The following is a 17,017-nucleotide window of genomic DNA, read 5'->3' as shown; positions in this document are numbered from 1 at the left end:
CAGGTCTGGGTTTTATTTTTAGCATCAGGCTTGATCCTTTCAAGATGCTTTTTTTTTTTTTTTTTTTTTTTTTAGGCTTGTTCTATCTTTTTAAGTGTGATTTAACAGGTAAAGCATACTTGTGGATTTGGGCTTTTTTTCTTTGGCCCTTTGTTCAGGAATTCAGTGGGGCCTTGCCTTTCTTTCAAAAATAACCAAAAACGCTGAGAAGTGAAGATCTTTCTCTTGGCACTACTATTGCTGAGGGGAAAATATCAAAACGTCAATGCTTGAAATGTTATCTTCAGTTGGGATAGTGAAATATATTATTTTTCTGAAATATTTACTGAAGTTACAAATTACCAATGCAATTAAAGAAATACATAGGTTTTAAGGTCCTTGTGATTAGAAACAACTGAATTTGAGACTCGTCAGAATTCTTTACTTCTAATATACTGGGAGATTTTTATTTAAAAGTTATGGGACTTTGCAGATTAAATTTAAATTTTGAGAATCTAAAACTTAAATTAGGTTTAGTGTGTGTGCTAGACTTCTGCAGTTACACTGGGAAGATGATTCATGATGCATGTTGATGGATATCTGAGAGAAATGAGTGTGTTGACCTCCAGCTACTGCTGGTAAGAGGGAGCTAAAGCGGTCAGCTTTGTTACTGTGTAAAATTTCTAGGTGTAAGGAAGGCTTTTCTGACTTCTTGATCTGTAGTTACTTTTTTTTCCCACCTCAGACTACAACAACTCCTTTGTGGTTTCTTCTTCCCACAGCCAATGTTTGCCTTTGCTGTTCAGTTTTGGGATTCATCCTGTGCTGAGCTTATTCATTACAGTAGTATCTTTATTGCTTATACAAGTGATACATCAAATGTTAAGATTGTAGAAACCAGAGGTTGTTAGACTTAGTTACTCGGCTGCCCATCACACCTGATCAAGCAGGTCTTCAGATGTTTTGCTTTTGATCATGCAGGAGGCTCCATTTGTATAATGTTTTATATTGTAGTTAAGTGTCTGAGGCAGCTTACCTATTCTTAAATGAAGTATTTTAATCTACCTTTTGACCAGGTATCCAGCTCACATTGAAGAAATTGATTATGAAGAAGGAAAAGTACTTATCCATTTCAAACGCTGGAACCATAGATATGATGAATGGTTTTGTTGGGACAGTCCTTATTTGCGTCCCTTAGAGAAAATACAGTTAAGAAAAGAAGGATTACAGGAAGAGGAAGGTTGTGCAGTAAGTAAAAAATAGGGGACATCTGAGTGTGTAAGTTTTAATGTGCAGTTGTATGAATTATGACCATTAAAAGGCTTCACTGTTGCTGTGTTGCCTGCTGTACAAGTTTTATGATTTTAAATAATGGGAAAACTAATAATTTTGATGTTTTAATGAAGTTGTATGTTTCAGTAATTCTCAGATGAAAACACTTAACTACTGTCTTGTAGGGATTTCATATAAATGATCAGGTATTGGCATGCTGGTCTGATTGTCGCTTCTATCCAGCCAAAGTTACTTCTGTTAACAAAGATGGTAAGGAGTCACTTCTGGTTTTGTCATTCTTGTTAGTAATGCGTTTCTATATTGTTTTCTAACTTTTTTGTTTAGCTGGAGAGAGAGTGCAGCAGACAGAACTGTGAATACTTTTATTTTCAATTACATGTTTTAATCTGCCATCAACTTTTTTAACCAAACTTCTGATCCTTTTCATGAGATAGAAGAGCTTTCTGCTGGGATATCCAGTCAGTAATTGCTTTAACAATATATTTGGAAAAAGTTGTTTCTTCTTAAGTTTATTTTTGAGGGATGCATGTAACAGCAGTAGAACTAGCGTCAGAGCTGCAAAAACCCTTGACAAATAGGAGAGAGAAAGAAAAGAAACAAAAGGCACAGCAGTGCTGCTCCTTTTTGAATGTCGGTGAGGAACTATGAAGGACTTGTTCTTGTGCTGTGCTTTGTTTAGATTGACTATATGTTATAAGGTCAAGGAGAAGTCTGCGTAATTATCTACTGGAGTACTCCACTAAAAATATTTTGGGGTTTTGTGAGGAAAGTATATCTAAGGAGCAGTTCTAAGCTTAGACATGCACCTTTATGCTTACCTTAATTATTTTTGGTAACTTCACTGTTTCTCCCTTACCTGTCCTGTGATAAGACCTCTGCTGTTGAAGTTTTTGACAATGCAAATAAGGCAGCTTTTATCTAGAGCTAAATATGCAGCTAGAGTATTGGAGCTGTTAGCAAATGCTCTGTTAAGTAACGTCAGATCTTTAAGCCCTTATGCTTTATTTTCAAATTTTAGGTACATACACTGTGAAATTTTATGATGGTGTAGTTCAGACTGTCAAAAACATTCATGTCAAAGCTTTTTCCAAAGATCAGGTAAGTATTGTGTTCATGCTACTAGTGTATTCTAAAATTGACAATTAAGATGGCTAGATTTGATTAATTATAAAATAGGAAATGAATGAAATATTGCTATTGCTAACATACAATACCTCGGAAATAAAATCCGTTAAAAAGAAAAGGTTATACAAATCTTCATGGTATGATTAGCTAAGTGCCCAGGTTCATGTTGTTATGAATGCACCTGTTGAGCTAAAGAAGTCATAAGCATGTAAATAAAACATTGTAAAAATCACTGGAAGATTCAGAATGTACATACTAAAGCTAGTGGTAAGTTATTGAAACACACTTTAGTTATTTCACCTGTTTGAGATTAGTTTAAATACATGAACCTTAAAAAATAAAGGGATGGGAACTATGGAGTGGACAGAAACTCTTCTTCCCCAAAGTAACAGCTTGATTGTCTTGAGACTCCTGAGGAAGTTATCTAGTAATCTTTTACCTCACAACTTTGAGAAGATAAGCTTTTTGACTAATCAATGTTCTGCTTCGATGGTTTGGCTGTTCTACCAGCCCTTCACCTGGTCAGTGCTGTGGCTTCAACCTTCAGCCATTTATAAAAAAAAAAAAAACCAAACAAACAAAAAAACTGTCCTGCTCATGGTGAGAAGGAAGTAGTATTGCTTTGTACTTCAGTTTTCATGTGTGGGCGTTTTGTAGGAAGGGCTGACAAGTTCTAGCCCTGTGTAACTTGGTTAAAACTTCTGAAGTACCTGCTTCTGAGTAATTTTCATTACAGGAATGGTTTTAAGTTTGAGATCTTGCCACACATTTCTGTGTGGCAGCTGTAGTCTGTGTTTTTAGTTGTGCCTTCTGCTTTTAGTTTTCTGGAACTTTTAAGTTTTAGTAAAGAAATAGAATTCCTTCCCCCCAACATGCATCTTTATTCGTTATTGGAATGTGTATTATTAATGGGTACAATTTAAATCTGTTACTGTTGTGAAGAGACATGCCATTCCTTGGAGATCTCCAGATTTGTGTATCTGCCAGTCTGGAAGGGAAAACTATTTCAGATTTGCCACAAAGTACTCTTAATAGCTTTCAAATGGTAATAATTGTCCCTGCTTGAGGGTTTGACTAATTTGAGTATTTGACTAATACTCACAAGGGAACTACCTGAAGAATCTTCATTGCCATGAGCAGTATTTCTACCATATTTAAATACGTGAAGTTGAACAATCTTTAAAAATACTCTGCTTAAGAAAGGCAAAGTATTTTCTTCTCCTTTAGGGACTTTCATGTTTCTGCAGAGCTTTGGGTAGGTTTTGAAAGGAGTTTTAAGTTTTCTCCTCCATTATAACCACTAGCTGGGAAGATTTCTCTTAACCCAAGAGAAGTTATGCTAGAACATCTTGTTCTGTCCTTTTTCATAAAAAAGCATAAAGGGCATATTTCCTCATGAGCTCTGTTTACGCAATCGGAAGTGAATTTTAAATAAATAGACAACTGGAGAGCTCAGGATTCACTTGTGAATGTAAGTTACTTAAGGTGTAGATTCAGACACAGCATGCTGGTGGTGGAGGGAAAGTGTGGTGTTCCTGTTCATCAGTAGGAGAGACCGTAGCCATGATGATGTGCATGGCACATGTCTTTCATAACTTAGGGGTTCTTTAAAAAAAGAAAGAAAAAAAAAAAAACCCAACCCACAAAACCACGTGCTGGTCATCATTAATGACAGTATTACTCTGTCCCTATCTTGAGGGTGTAACATGCTATATTGAACAGTGATGGTAAAATGCTAATTCACAGTGTGAATGTGCTTATGCAAGGACACACAGTTTTTTAAGAGTTCAGTAACATCAAGAGGTAATTCAGATGTACTATATGGTTCAGTTTCTTGAGAATAATTTGATTAACATGGTTCATATGTGTTCACTACCATTTAAAATTTAAACATCATGTGGCTCCTGATGAAGCTGGTGATTGCAGCTGTTTTATGTGATTCTTCACTTAGCGTGGAGTGTTCTGAAGTGTCACACTTAAGTGGCAGTGTTAATTACAAGCTAAATACTTGGGGTTTTTTGAGTGAGACACTTTTATGAAAGGAGAATGGTTTCTGCATCCAAGTGATTGAGCTGTTTGTCCTTTTCTGTGCTCATGACTCCAACTCCTTCTTGACTGTCCCAGGTAGGCTTTAAGTAGTACTGCACAAGCTAGTACGGACCTAATTTGCACGTGAGAACAAAGAAACAGCAAAACTCAGGCCATTGAGTTGTGAAATGAGTGAATCTGTTGCACTGTCCTGTTGAGGCTGCATGGATCCTTGAACAGTTTAAGTGTCTCTTAAGTTTTGATCTATGAGTTGCAATAGAGTATACACTGTTATTTGAAAAATTGGACAGGGATGCAAGTCTGCTAAATACAAAGGTGGGAGAGGACTTTGAGACTGCAGTAAGTTAATTTTTATATGTCATTCTCTTTATTCTAGAATATTGTGGGTAATGCGAAGCCTAAGGAAAGAGGTAATGAAATTCCGTCATCTCCTGAAAAGCGGGAGAAATTTAAAGAACAGAGGAAAGCAACAGGTAATGCAAAGAAAGACAAGGATGAAAAGACATTGAAGACTGAGAAAAAAGTGAAGCAACCTGATAAAGAAGGAAAATTGATAGTAATCTCGGAAAAAGGAAAGGTCTCAGAAAAGAATATATCTAAGAATGGAAAAGAAGATAAAGAGAATATATCAGAGAATGATATGGAATATTCAGTAGATACACAAATTGAGAAGAAGCCTGAGAATGACAGTGTAAAGAGTTCACAGGAAAACACAAAAGAAACTAAACGAAAACGTGGAAGACCACCGATAACACCTCCAACAGGTATGTAGCTAAACTCAAATGGTTAGGCGCTATGTCAGAACCCATTTAAACTTACCTAAAGGAATTAAAAGTATCTTGCTGTTTCACAGCCTAAGCCTGTAGAAACTTTGAAAATGTTCTGAACTCATCTTTGTTCAGGCTCTGTTAGGACAGCTGAGAGTTACTGGGTTTGGAGCTTCAGTGGTTTGGTGAGGGGTTAGATTTAGACAGGTAATCTTCATATATTATAAAACATGTTTGTAGTAGGATTAAATGCTAGTATGTAGACTTTGGAAAGCCAGGTGAAACTCTGTTTATGCAAGTCCAGTATTTCAATTTGTGAGGCTTGGGAATTTTTAAAGAGTTTTTCAGCTTAATATCCAGACAACTTGTTCTCTATCTAAATATGTAGAGCCAAGTCCTCAGACACTACAGCCCATAACTTTGGAGTTAAGACGTCGGAAAATACCTAAAGGAGGTGAAGTTCCATCAAAGCGTCCCAGGATTGAAAAAAACTTGTGTGAGTATTTTTTGTTATTCAACTCTTGCAGTATAAGTTCTTAAAGCAGAAGGGGTGGGGGGGAGCACAGGTGTGGGGAGTCTGGTATTAACCTTGAACTGTGATAAATGAAATGACTGAAATGCAGCACCTGTTGTTCTGGGTGTTTGTTTTTTTTTTAAATTGGCCATTCATACCTAGCATCACCATGCTGAAATTCCCAAATAAATCTTAGAAGCTTGGTTTGAATGGAGGGAGCCACAAGCTGTGAGTCTTGATGCAGAAATTCATAGATGCAGAGGAGGCAGTGATTATTTTATTTCCTCCAATGCATAGAAGGCTATAAAAGCCTTTTTCTATTTATAGAAACTCTTCAGTTGCTAGATTGAGGATCTACCACATTGCTTAGCAAAGAAACCTTAATATTAAACAAATACTCATGTCACTGCTGTTTAATAGCTTCTGCTTTATCATTGTATACTGTGTAGTGATGTTGAAGAACTTGAATGCATTGATGAGGAAGGAAAACTATATTCTCTAAAGTAGTATCATGAACAAGGAGATGAACATCTGAAGAAGGCTGTCTTTCCCTGCCTTAGGACCACAAAGTCTTAAAACTTCAGTGCACATATGTTGTCCAGCTTACTGTCAAAGTTGCTTGTGTGTCTGAATTGTCTCATCAACTTCTGGCATTACTTATATCTGTGGGATGGTTGCTGTTTAAAACAATGTTTTACTAGTAAAATAGTGTTCTGTATTCTTACTTCAAATCTGTTACTAAAAGAAGAAGTTGTGACACCTATAAGATAGGCTTTTGCTCTATTTTTATGCTTATTTGTAAGTGTTAATATGACTGTAGCTTTTACAGAGAGGTTTAATCACCAGGGCTGCTTAGCTTTTGCTGTTAACCTCAGTCCTTAAAAAAACCCCCAGACTTTCAAACTGCTACTGGGAGGGGAAATCTTTAAAGCTTGCTTTTAAGCTATTTGTAATCTTGTAACTGCATGGTACCATTAGATTTGTCTATTCCAGCTCAGGAAAAATTGAAGAATTCTTCAGGTAACCTTGAAAGAGACCAGATCAGGAGACGATCTTCAAGGCTCTCATCTAGTATTAGCCATGAGATTTTAAATGCAGATCATGTCACAACTTCGACAGAAGTTCAACATTGGAAAGATGTGACATCTAACCAAAAGGAATCTGAAAAGGGTAAGCAGCTTCCTGATATACTCTGGACTTGTGGTAGCATGGCAGTCTACTTGTTGCAAACACTGTATTTTTACTTGCATAACATGTAGGCTGTATATGTGCTATTAAAACCTGATTTCATCAGCAGTGCAGAGAAAACTCAAGGCAAGTTTCTCTCTCTTTGCTGCCCTGATTGCCTTTTGCTTTTGATTCCTCCTTCATCAGTAACCTTAGCATTTCCCTTGCATGGGTGGGAGCTTTTCCAGTAGAGGGGTAACTAGGGTTGCAAAAGGAGAGCTCCACAGGCTGTAAAATAACTTAAAGGAAATACTGTCATTGGTTTTTTTTGTGTGGGTTGTTTGTTTTGGGGTGGTTTGTTGGTTTTTTGGGTTTTTTAGGAGTTGCAGGTTATGCTTATGAAAATGAGGTAGTTACAAAGTTTTAATGCTTTTAGATTGAAGGCGTAACCCAAATACTAACCTTGAAAGTTTAGTTGAACACTGAAAACATCAAATGGGATGCTTTTATTCTTAGACTGTGTGGAGATAATGCTCCCTTTTTCTGCTCTGTGCTTCACTGCATTTCCCTTTCAGGGTGAGCTATGGTAGTGGCTTGAGGAGACCTGTGCTATTTTAGGCTGTAGGGTTAGCAGCCTGTGTGTTTCTAAGCAGGTCTAAATTTAGAGGGTTGCTACAAGTAGCTGTGTTACAAAACCTTAATTCTTTGTTAATACAACAGCAAGCAGTCTGAGCACAAATTGATATTTTTTTTTTTTTTTTTCCCCTTCATTATAATGTGATGAACACACATCATTGTTTTGGAATACGCTCTTGTGTGCATTTTACTCAAACAAAATTTTTTTCCTCCATTCTAGTCCAGTTAGAAATTCCTGTTGAATCTGACCAAAGTTTCAGTGAACAAGGATCTCCTGGAAGCACATCACATAGCGCAGCACTCGGTACAGATGCCCGTTTACAGGAAGAAAAAGTTGAAGACACAGAGTCTTCCTCTGTTACTGTCAGGACTCAAGAACCTTCTGTTGATACAGGTTCATTTTTTGATTTCTTATTTATTATTGATGTGTTCAGGCATCTGATGCTTGGTATTGCATGCTTGCACAAGTGTCACTAACAAAAATTCTGCATTCTTGCAATGTTAACCACAATGGAAAATGCTTATTTATATTCATTATGGGCTCAGTTTTGATCTTATGCTTTGGAGATGGATGGCAGTCTTCCAAAAAGTAGAAATCATAATTTCTAAATGACTGGATGTAATATATTTGGCATGTGAATGTTGAAATTAACAAATACTTGTTTTCAGATTATAATTTAATGTTTGTAATTCTAGATTAAGTTGGACTAACATGTTAAAAGGTCATTGTTTTGTCATTTCTGTGCTGCTTGTATGTGGTAGCATTGATGTTTGGGAATCCTGATTGTGCATTTCTTCTCTATATTCTTACGTTTTGGCTTCTGTTGTACTTAAGCCCTAGACTATTAAGAGGTTTTAGTGCAGATTCATGAAATAGTTCAAACATTTCAGTGTCTGTCTTAATAACATATATGGTCTGTCTTCTCTTAGCTGGGGAGTGTACTTGCCTTTTTCAAACTTCCTATATGGATTGTAGACTACTCCAAAACACAGTGCTGTCCTGTGGTTATTTCTTGTAACTTCAATACTTGTTTCCCCACTTAACTGCAGATACTTGGAACTATGAATTCCCTAGTTTATGCTCTATCAAAGAAGCTTAATTTTAAGTGGAACAGAGCATTTAGAGGGACTTACAGTTGCTCAGCATTGCTAGAGTAATCTTTATGTGCTAGCTTTCATTCTGATTATTGGTTATTCCAGATCTACCCTCCTGCTTGCTTATGTCCTCTTTTATCCACTGGTATAACTGTACAAATGAACTGTCCTCTCCCTTTGCCACTGATGTACGCCTTCAGTGCACGAAGGAATTTATCTCTTTGCATTTGCTCAGGTTTGACGTGTGAATTGTCTTTTGCTATTTAAAAATTAGAGCACTCCTGATCTTGCTCTCCTTCCTAACCAGGCTGATGATATATCCACCTGTATTCTGACTATGGTGTATCCATAGTCTTCAATTGATGTCTGTTGGGGCCATGCCTTTCCTTCCCCCTGTTCTGGCAGTGAGTTCAGACCATGCAGAGTGGTTGCAGTTTTTTTGCTAGTCAGGCTGGTGTGACCTTTTCAGTCAGTGAAGTACTTTTGGGTTTAACACTTTTTTTTTAAACTGATGGGTTGGCGCTTACTTTGGCTCATGAAGGCAAAACCACTGTTTGCTTGTACCTGAACAGGTCATTAATATCTCTGATACCAAGGAAATGCCATTACTGTCTGTATTAGCTCCAAGTACATGAGCTGTTTACAGCCTTCATGCAAATCTCTGAAGCAAAGAAAGGATGTAAAAAGTTTTGCTACTTCCAGTAGCTATTAATTTGTTCTTCCTTTTCTTGTGGCAGATACAACAAATTGAATTTACGTTTTAAGTTGAATACTTCCTCTGAGTAATTGCAGTGTAATATCACTGGTTTCTTTAAGGTCATGTGCTAACAACTGGTGAAGCCCCTCACAAGTGCTTGTCAGGTAGTGCTGTAATAGTCTGCTGGCCAGGTTAGCTAAACTGGTACCCTATTAGAAGTGTGCAGCACCAGCAATGTTAGCTGATGCTGTGCTTTGTAGCTCTTCCCTTTGGAATTTAAAGTTTTCCTGCAAGGTGCTCTTGAAACTGAACAGGCATCCTTGAATGTAATTTTGTTAAGATGAACAGCCATGTCTTGTTCAGATTATCACCCTGGAGTAGCTTTTGTGGATTGCAGGAGGGTCTGGCTGCTATAGCAGTAAAGGAGCATTAATTTTTTTCCTCCTTCATTGGATCTCTGAAGGATGTCCCTGGAGTTCTTAATAGAAAGACTGCAGACATTCGTGTCACGGGGAGTGTGACGAAATGCTAGAAAATAGTGATGCTTCTTGGTCCTGTTGGGAATCTTCTGCTTCGGGCAGTCAGAGAGTAATGGCTGTTGTGACTCCAGTCTTAAGCACGTGAGAAGGTGTGCAGGTACAAGCATGGCTCCAAACAGGTGCAGTGAACTGAACTGCTTTAAGTTGAAGTTTAAGAAGAAGGACTTGCACGTTAAGAGACAGCTCTTCTAAGAGAGACAGAAGATCGTAGCAGTTTTGAAAATTGAAAGAATTTTTAGTATGTCTGAAAATATGTGCTTTTCAGATTCTGTCAAACTATTTGATAGAATATATGGCAAAACTTTCCACTACAGTGGCTATAGTCACCTTTTGGACATGCTTTATGTAGGAGAACAGTATGATAAAAAGCGTTTTAACTTGAGTGATTCTGCATGATAAATATACTGCACTTCTTGAAGCATGTGTTTTAGCTGACAACCATTTAGCCTTTTATTTTGTAAATTCCTGCAAATACTCAGTTTCAAGTGTAGTATTTTCAAGGTGACATTTATCTCTTGGAGGTACTTGGTGAACTACAGATTGACAAACCCCAATTTTGGCAAGGTCTGAGAATTCAGAGAAGGTAAATCTTGGCTTTTTGAAAGAACACACTGTACTATAAGTATAGAAAAACTGTGTTAATTATTACAGATGTTCTCCAAACAGTTAATGCAGTATTAAGAAGATATTTGTTGCAATTAACTTCATAAAATAATCCAGAAGTAGTCACAGAATATTTTGAAAAATAAAGAAGTTTTTACTTTGTACTGTAATATGTATAATCACAAAGCTTTGAGGTTAGTGGTCAAATACTATTAAAAAATGCCTCCTGCAGGGTCATCTACTTTTCCAACTTAAATACTCATTTGGGGTGCAAAGCTTTTCAGGATGTTTTGCAATGTTTTAGTTTCAAGTAACTGTGAAATCAAAGATGTGTTAAAAATCTTTACTGGTGTGTGTGAACTTGGGTGTTGTAGCTGCATGGTCATATTACAGAGAAGGCTTCCTTTTAAAAAAAAGTTTGGGGATTCGAGTTTAGGGCTATAATGTAGTGAGACCTAGTATGTTCTCAGCAGTATGTGTAGTACGTGTTAGAGGTTACAGCAAATAAATCACTCTTAGTGACTATGAAAGAAAATAGAACAGACTTGGTCACGTAAAAATGTTACTTTTTTTGTGTATTTGTTGCTGATGGGGAAATCTCTTCTCCTTCCATGAAAAAACTTCAAGGGAATGATGGGTAGATTTAAAGATTTAAGTTAAACTGAAATAACCAGCAGGTGTTTTTCCTGTACTTGCATACTTATTCTGTTTCAGATTACAAATGCAGTTTACGGTTGTCTTTGTTTTATCCCCTTGAGCTTGTTTAATAGGTGTTGGGGTGAGATGCTCTGTTTTGTAAGGGAGGAACTAGGGAGAGGGATTTGCTTGTACATTTGAAATTTATGAAGTAATATGTCTCAGTTCTGTGTTCAGCATTTGGGGAGCTTCATTTTGGTGGTAGATGGGGCAGGACACCAGTATAATGCTGGTGTGTGACTGAAACATGGGGAGTTCAAAAAACTGTGAACCCTTTGGATGTCTTGCTGTTGCTGCCACTTCCCTCTGTCTGTCTTATGTATATATTGCTAAGCATTTGTAATTTGGGCTTCAACTGGGGAGAATTCCAGCTGAATGTGTAATACCTACATGTGTGTTGTCAGTCACGCTGATGTGATGTATGGGATGTGGCCTTCTCCTGAGCTTGCTTAGTGGGATACAAGTGGTAAAGCTGTGGGAACATAACTTGGTTCGCTTACTTGCCTGAAGCCTCTGGTATAACTTGAGTGCTCTTGACACTGGCACTTCTGTCAGTACTCGAGCGAGCTGGATTAAAGTTAATTCAGCAATATGCATTTGTACTGAATTCTGACCTGAAGTTCAGCACTATGGGTGGTACCTGAAAATCCACAATCCTGAGCATGGATTTTGTTTCATTTAATTTAAGCCATCTCATTTAACATTAGAAATGCTAGACATTCAGCAAGGTGGGCATCCAGATACAGGAAGCAGGTATTTTTATTGGAGAAAACTCTTTAAGGATGGGGATTAAGAACTGTATAGGGTCGTCTTGAGTAAATACTGTCACCTGAAATCAGTATTTCTGTACTTAACAGACATTAAAACAGGTGGTTTCTTGAGAGCAGATTTTTTACAAATCCATAGATCCTATCGTGGATAAATCTTCTGTAGTTACAAGTGGATCTGGATCTGTGTTTTCCCATACCTGCTTTATTCTTACTTGAGGGATTGTGCCTCTGTACTGCAGTGCCGATGAGCTGCCTGATGAGGGAACAGTAAGACTTGGGCTTTCACCTCATAGTAGGGTGTGTGTGCAGCTTGACAGAGGCGCCTCAATGTGGGATCTGAAAACATCTCAGAAGATAGCCAGTGGCTTCCTGCTCTGGGGAGTGCACGTGTGTTGGAGTCTGAGCATGCTGTCCTAAAAATAACTAGTGTTGGAGGCTGAAAGCTGAGTTAACTTACTCTGTGGGTAGTTATGATGGGAACAGGTATCTCTCCAAATCTGTGTGTCAAGCTGTTATGTTCCCAGACTGCTGTGTGTATTAAAGAGATTTGGGGATTGGAAAGGGGAGAAGTAGTCAGAGTAGTCAGTTGTCAGAGTAGATGGTGTGGGTGGAAAAAAGGGGTATTTTTTCTATACAAGATTTGCACAAAATACAGCAAGGAAGCTAAGGTCAAACATATTCTAAATATGAGAAGTTAAGTGTAACATTGTAACCCAGTACTAACTTTTTCTGTCTGTAGGCTTTAGTTGTAGTCTCTTGATGGGAATTCATTGTCTTACTGCAGAAAAACATTACAAAACAAAATTGATAGCTTTCATTTTCTTCAGTGTGTTGTGTTACTGGTTTTTTGGCATGGGTGAGTAATGCACCCTGGTAGTACTACTTTTAACTTGCATGATGTATAGGAAGAACATGGTTTTTATAGCATTTGAATATTAAGAATTTCAAAGGACAAAAGCGCTCTCTTTAAAGAGCGTTTTTCTAGTCATCATTGGAGGATGAATCAGGATCTGTAGTAGTTGCAGGTATTTGTAATGGCAAATACAATTTGGAATGTTTATATGCTTGTTATGTTTTAAAATGTGTATGTAATGTGTTTTGAAAGGGCAGTATAGCATTGCTTGTCAAAACTTAAGATCCTCTCTCTAAAATTTTCAGCAGATTTCTGATTAATTACATGTACTGAAGGATAAAAACCCTGTTCTGGCTTTTGGCTCCTCTAATGTTTAGGGACCGGAATTGGTGATTAGGATTTCAAGTTGTCTTTCAAAAAAACAGTGACAGCCTGTTGGCAAACTTCTGCAGCCAGTTAAAGCTCTGTTTCATATCTGAAAACAGGCTTTGAAGCACTGTACAGCTGTTTGTGTGGCTTTACTCTTACAAATGGATTTGACTCTAAGCTGCCTTTGCTTTGCACTGTTTTGTTGTAGTGTTGTGTTTCTTGGAACGCTCTTAAGGTTACTTTTTTATTTGCATAGACATACGTCAGGGATTCAATTTGCCTTATACTTACCACATTTTTCTAACTCGTCACTTTTAGCTTTGGGTTTCGGTTAAGGAGAAGCATAATATCTCTGCATCCAGTTTGAGAGAGCAGCTGTTTATCCTGCAGCATACCTAGGTAGGATTTGATTCCTTCAAGGTAGTTTTATAAACTGTCATTTTAAGCCTAACATACAGTATGTAAAGAAGTCCATCCTGCCTTGCTCACTGAAAAGTTCCTTGCAGCCAGACACCACAATCTGGAGCACAGTGTTTCAGTTACACCTCGAAGTGCAGGTAAAGCCTTCACATCCACCCAGCTGCTTGCCCCCTCTAAAGGTATGTTGAGACTTGGCATTGCACGCTTACAAGCTTTTTGTGCACTACAGACTTCACTGTTTTTATTTTTACAAATTTAGTGCCAGCACAGGGAGGAAACAGTGAGTGGGGGATCGTATGAAATACTGTCTTGAGTAGCTTTTGCAATATCAAGTAATGTTTCAGGCTCAAAAACCTCAACTTCATAAACATGTAGTGGTCCATGATTATTGATGCCATATGTATGTATTACACCAAGCATCTGCTTGAGTGGATTCTGGACACGCTGGAAATGCTTGGATGCTGTCTTTGGGTAAAGTACTTGAAGAAGAGCAATTGGGCAAGATGTTCTTTGTTTCACAGCTGAGATCTTGAAAGACAAAATTTATTGAAAATAAAGGAAGAAACAGAGTTTGCATGTTAAAGTGATGGACAGAAACACCTTTGAGCACAAGAAAACACAAGATTTCAGAAGAAGTAAGACCAAAGAAATAGGTAAATTAATGGGGAGGCTGACGCAGTGGTGTGAAGTGATCCAAAGCACAGTGTAAAAACTGTTAGCTCAAGAAAGCTAGTGGTAACAAACAGATAATGTTTAAAATAATACAGATGGAAGCACTGGAGAACATATGTTCTAGAGAGACTTGATGTGTGGTGTATGAAGGCGTGGACTCAGGTTGTGGTGCAACTAGAGACACTTTATTGTACATAGAAACTCATATTTATATCTCTGAGCCTGGATACAAATTCCATCTGTATAGAGGAATGAAGGGTTAATTGAAATTTATAATAGACAGCTGTGGGCTGGCTTCAGGGGTGGTGGGTTGGCTGACTGGATAAGGTGCAGCTGTGGCTGGTTACTGCTGAGTAGTTAAATGGCTCTAAGGGAGATGGGAGAGGAGCACTGGATGAAGAGAGACCTGGAAGAAGCAGAGGGAGGAGAGCGAGTGCCCTGGATGGAGGAGAGCTAAGGAGAAGGGCGCAGCAAAGGCAAGAAGCGGGGTGGACTGGCCTGAAGAGTATGAAGAACCAGCACGGATAGTAGATGACCTTTAGAAACCTTGTGGGGGATTGGTGGCTGTGCTGGGGCAAGGTGTGGGAACTACTTACTGAAGTTAACTTGCTATGGGATGGTAAAAGCCTTGTTGCAGCTGGCTAGTTTTGAGAGTGCTGCAACACAGCTGTATGTACCACCAGGCTCATTCATGCAGTTATATAGCTGTATATCACTACAAGCATGCAGACACCTATTTGCTACTAGATAACTATGTTTATCTATCTTACTCTCCTTCACGATACCCAGCTGTACTCTCATCTCCTGCCAGGTCAGACATTCTCAATCCTCCGCTCATACATCTCTCTTCAGACATTCTCTATCTTTCTCTTCCACATTGATGTGTTTTAGTTTAACAGCAGGTGAAGGGATAATGTGATTTTTGCTTAGTATTTCTGTGGAGACCAGGAAATGACAACTAGAAGTCTCACCAGTTTAACAGGCAGTTGTGTGTGAAGATCTAATGGCTAGAAGCTGCAGCAAAACCAGCTTTAATTGGAGGAAAATGCTTTGGGCACTGTTGCCTTTCTGGGATAGTTTACCAGCGTGTGGCAGAAGATGCCTCAGGACTGCAGACCTTTTTCAGTCAAGATACTGTGCTGCTGCCAAGCATTCCTGTCCCAGCAGGAGTCAACTGACACAAAGAATTGTGGGGTGGGAATCTCAGAAACTTCACACAGTGACATTTTACTGTAAACTTTCTGCTGAATGTGGCCATAGCTTGAACCTTGGATAATACAGCACAATGAGAAATGAGACAGGTTGCTGACTTGAGTGCTGAAAGGGTGTTTTTCCTCTGAAGTGAAGGTTAAAGGAGACTGTTGTTTGACCTTGAGTCTCTGTGCTTTGTATTGTAATGGCTAATTGAATGCCAAGTGACAAATTTTTATTTTGGTTATAAATATGGAAGAAACAGCAGGTAGCAGGTCTGTCATTAACTTTCCTCTGTACTTGGAGAAAACAGCCATGAAAACTCCTCTGAAAAGGCAAGTGTCTGAAAATCTGAAGGTAGCACAGCAGAACTTTCTCTTCATAGAAGCCAGTTTTAGAACCATGTGTCGTGAGCAGAAATTATATATATGTGTAGGAGTGGGAAGTTCCCCCCCCTTTAGTTGCTTGTGTAATAAGTCCGCTTTAGAGTGTTTGGCTGGGAGCACATGCTCTTTTGGAGGCTCTTCTGGGTAGTTGAGTTGGCCATCAGCTCCCTGCTGTGCCTTGGTGGCAGGGAGTTCTGTTGTGTTGATTGCAAAGAAGTAAAATGCCCCCAAATGTGGTGGTGATGGCAATAATTTTAGCTTTGTTTCAAACTACGTGGGATTGTCTCTGTTTTTATTACTCAGAGTGGTTTCCTTCTGCATACATTGCAGTATGGTTTTTTTTCTGCTTTCCTTCCCTTCCACCAATGTCTTTGTTACTACTGTTCCTTAACTTCAACTAATGTGATCCTGTGCTCCACTTCTAACTTGTATCTGGTCAGTTAGAAGCCATTCCCTGTATCTTCTCCAGAATTTGTCCATCTCAGTGAAGGGGAAGTGCTCCAAGCTTGGATACAGGACCTTATTCATGACAGTTGTGTGATGGTATAATAGTTTCCCTTGTCATATTTGAAATTTTTTTGGCCAAATCTTCAGACTGTTACCCACTTGTGCTGTGTTAGTTTTATTATCTTCATGTTAGTTATTTAATAGAAACAAGTTCTCTTTCATTGTCCTGAATTCCGGTTTTGAGCTTTACAGTCAAGAGAACCTTTGTGGACTTGCTTTCACTAAATACACAGGTCATTTCACTGACTGTTCCTGAAATATTTTTTCATTACGAATCCAACTTTTGCCTGGTGTACAGTATATTTCAGTTTGGTGTTACAAACTTTGTCATTCTGTAAGTATGATCCAGTTGTCTGGATTTGTTGCAATTTTATTACCATCCCTGTCAGCACGTTCTTAATATGGCTATGCCAAAATGTCTTTGTCTCTCCTTGTTGTTACCTTTGTGAAACACCCAAAAGCAGTGTCTTCATTTTCACTATTTTCTTCTCAAAAATTAACTGAATATTGTTTCTTTTGACCAGTCTGATATGCGTATGGAGTCTTAATGCTTCAGTGTACATCAATCTCCATAATACCATTACTTGTTTTTTCTCTATGAATGACTTTGAGTTTTGTTTCTTTGTCATAACTGTACTTAGCATCCTAGATAGCTGTATCTCAAGCACACTCTTTTTTTCACTGTGACA

General features: G+C 38.2%; 1 protein-coding gene across 1 annotated transcript in view; it reads left to right on the top strand.

Moving 5' to 3' along the window:
• PHF20 (PHD finger protein 20) overlaps nt 1-17,017 on the top strand; it is a 72,625-nt gene that overhangs the window by 18,694 nt on the left and 36,914 nt on the right. The window contains 7 exon segments of the mRNA XM_037401913.1: nt 1,056-1,227; nt 1,437-1,521; nt 2,291-2,370; nt 4,823-5,210; nt 5,602-5,709; nt 6,721-6,897; nt 7,751-7,924. Of these exon segments, the coding sequence (XP_037257810.1) occupies nt 1,056-1,227; nt 1,437-1,521; nt 2,291-2,370; nt 4,823-5,210; nt 5,602-5,709; nt 6,721-6,897; nt 7,751-7,924 (1,184 nt within the window).

Source organism: Falco rusticolus, chromosome 10 (assembly GCF_015220075.1).
Source record: "Falco rusticolus isolate bFalRus1 chromosome 10, bFalRus1.pri, whole genome shotgun sequence".
Classification (NCBI taxonomy): domain Eukaryota; kingdom Metazoa; phylum Chordata; class Aves; order Falconiformes; family Falconidae; genus Falco; species Falco rusticolus.
This window is presented reverse-complemented; position numbering and strand designations above follow the sequence as displayed.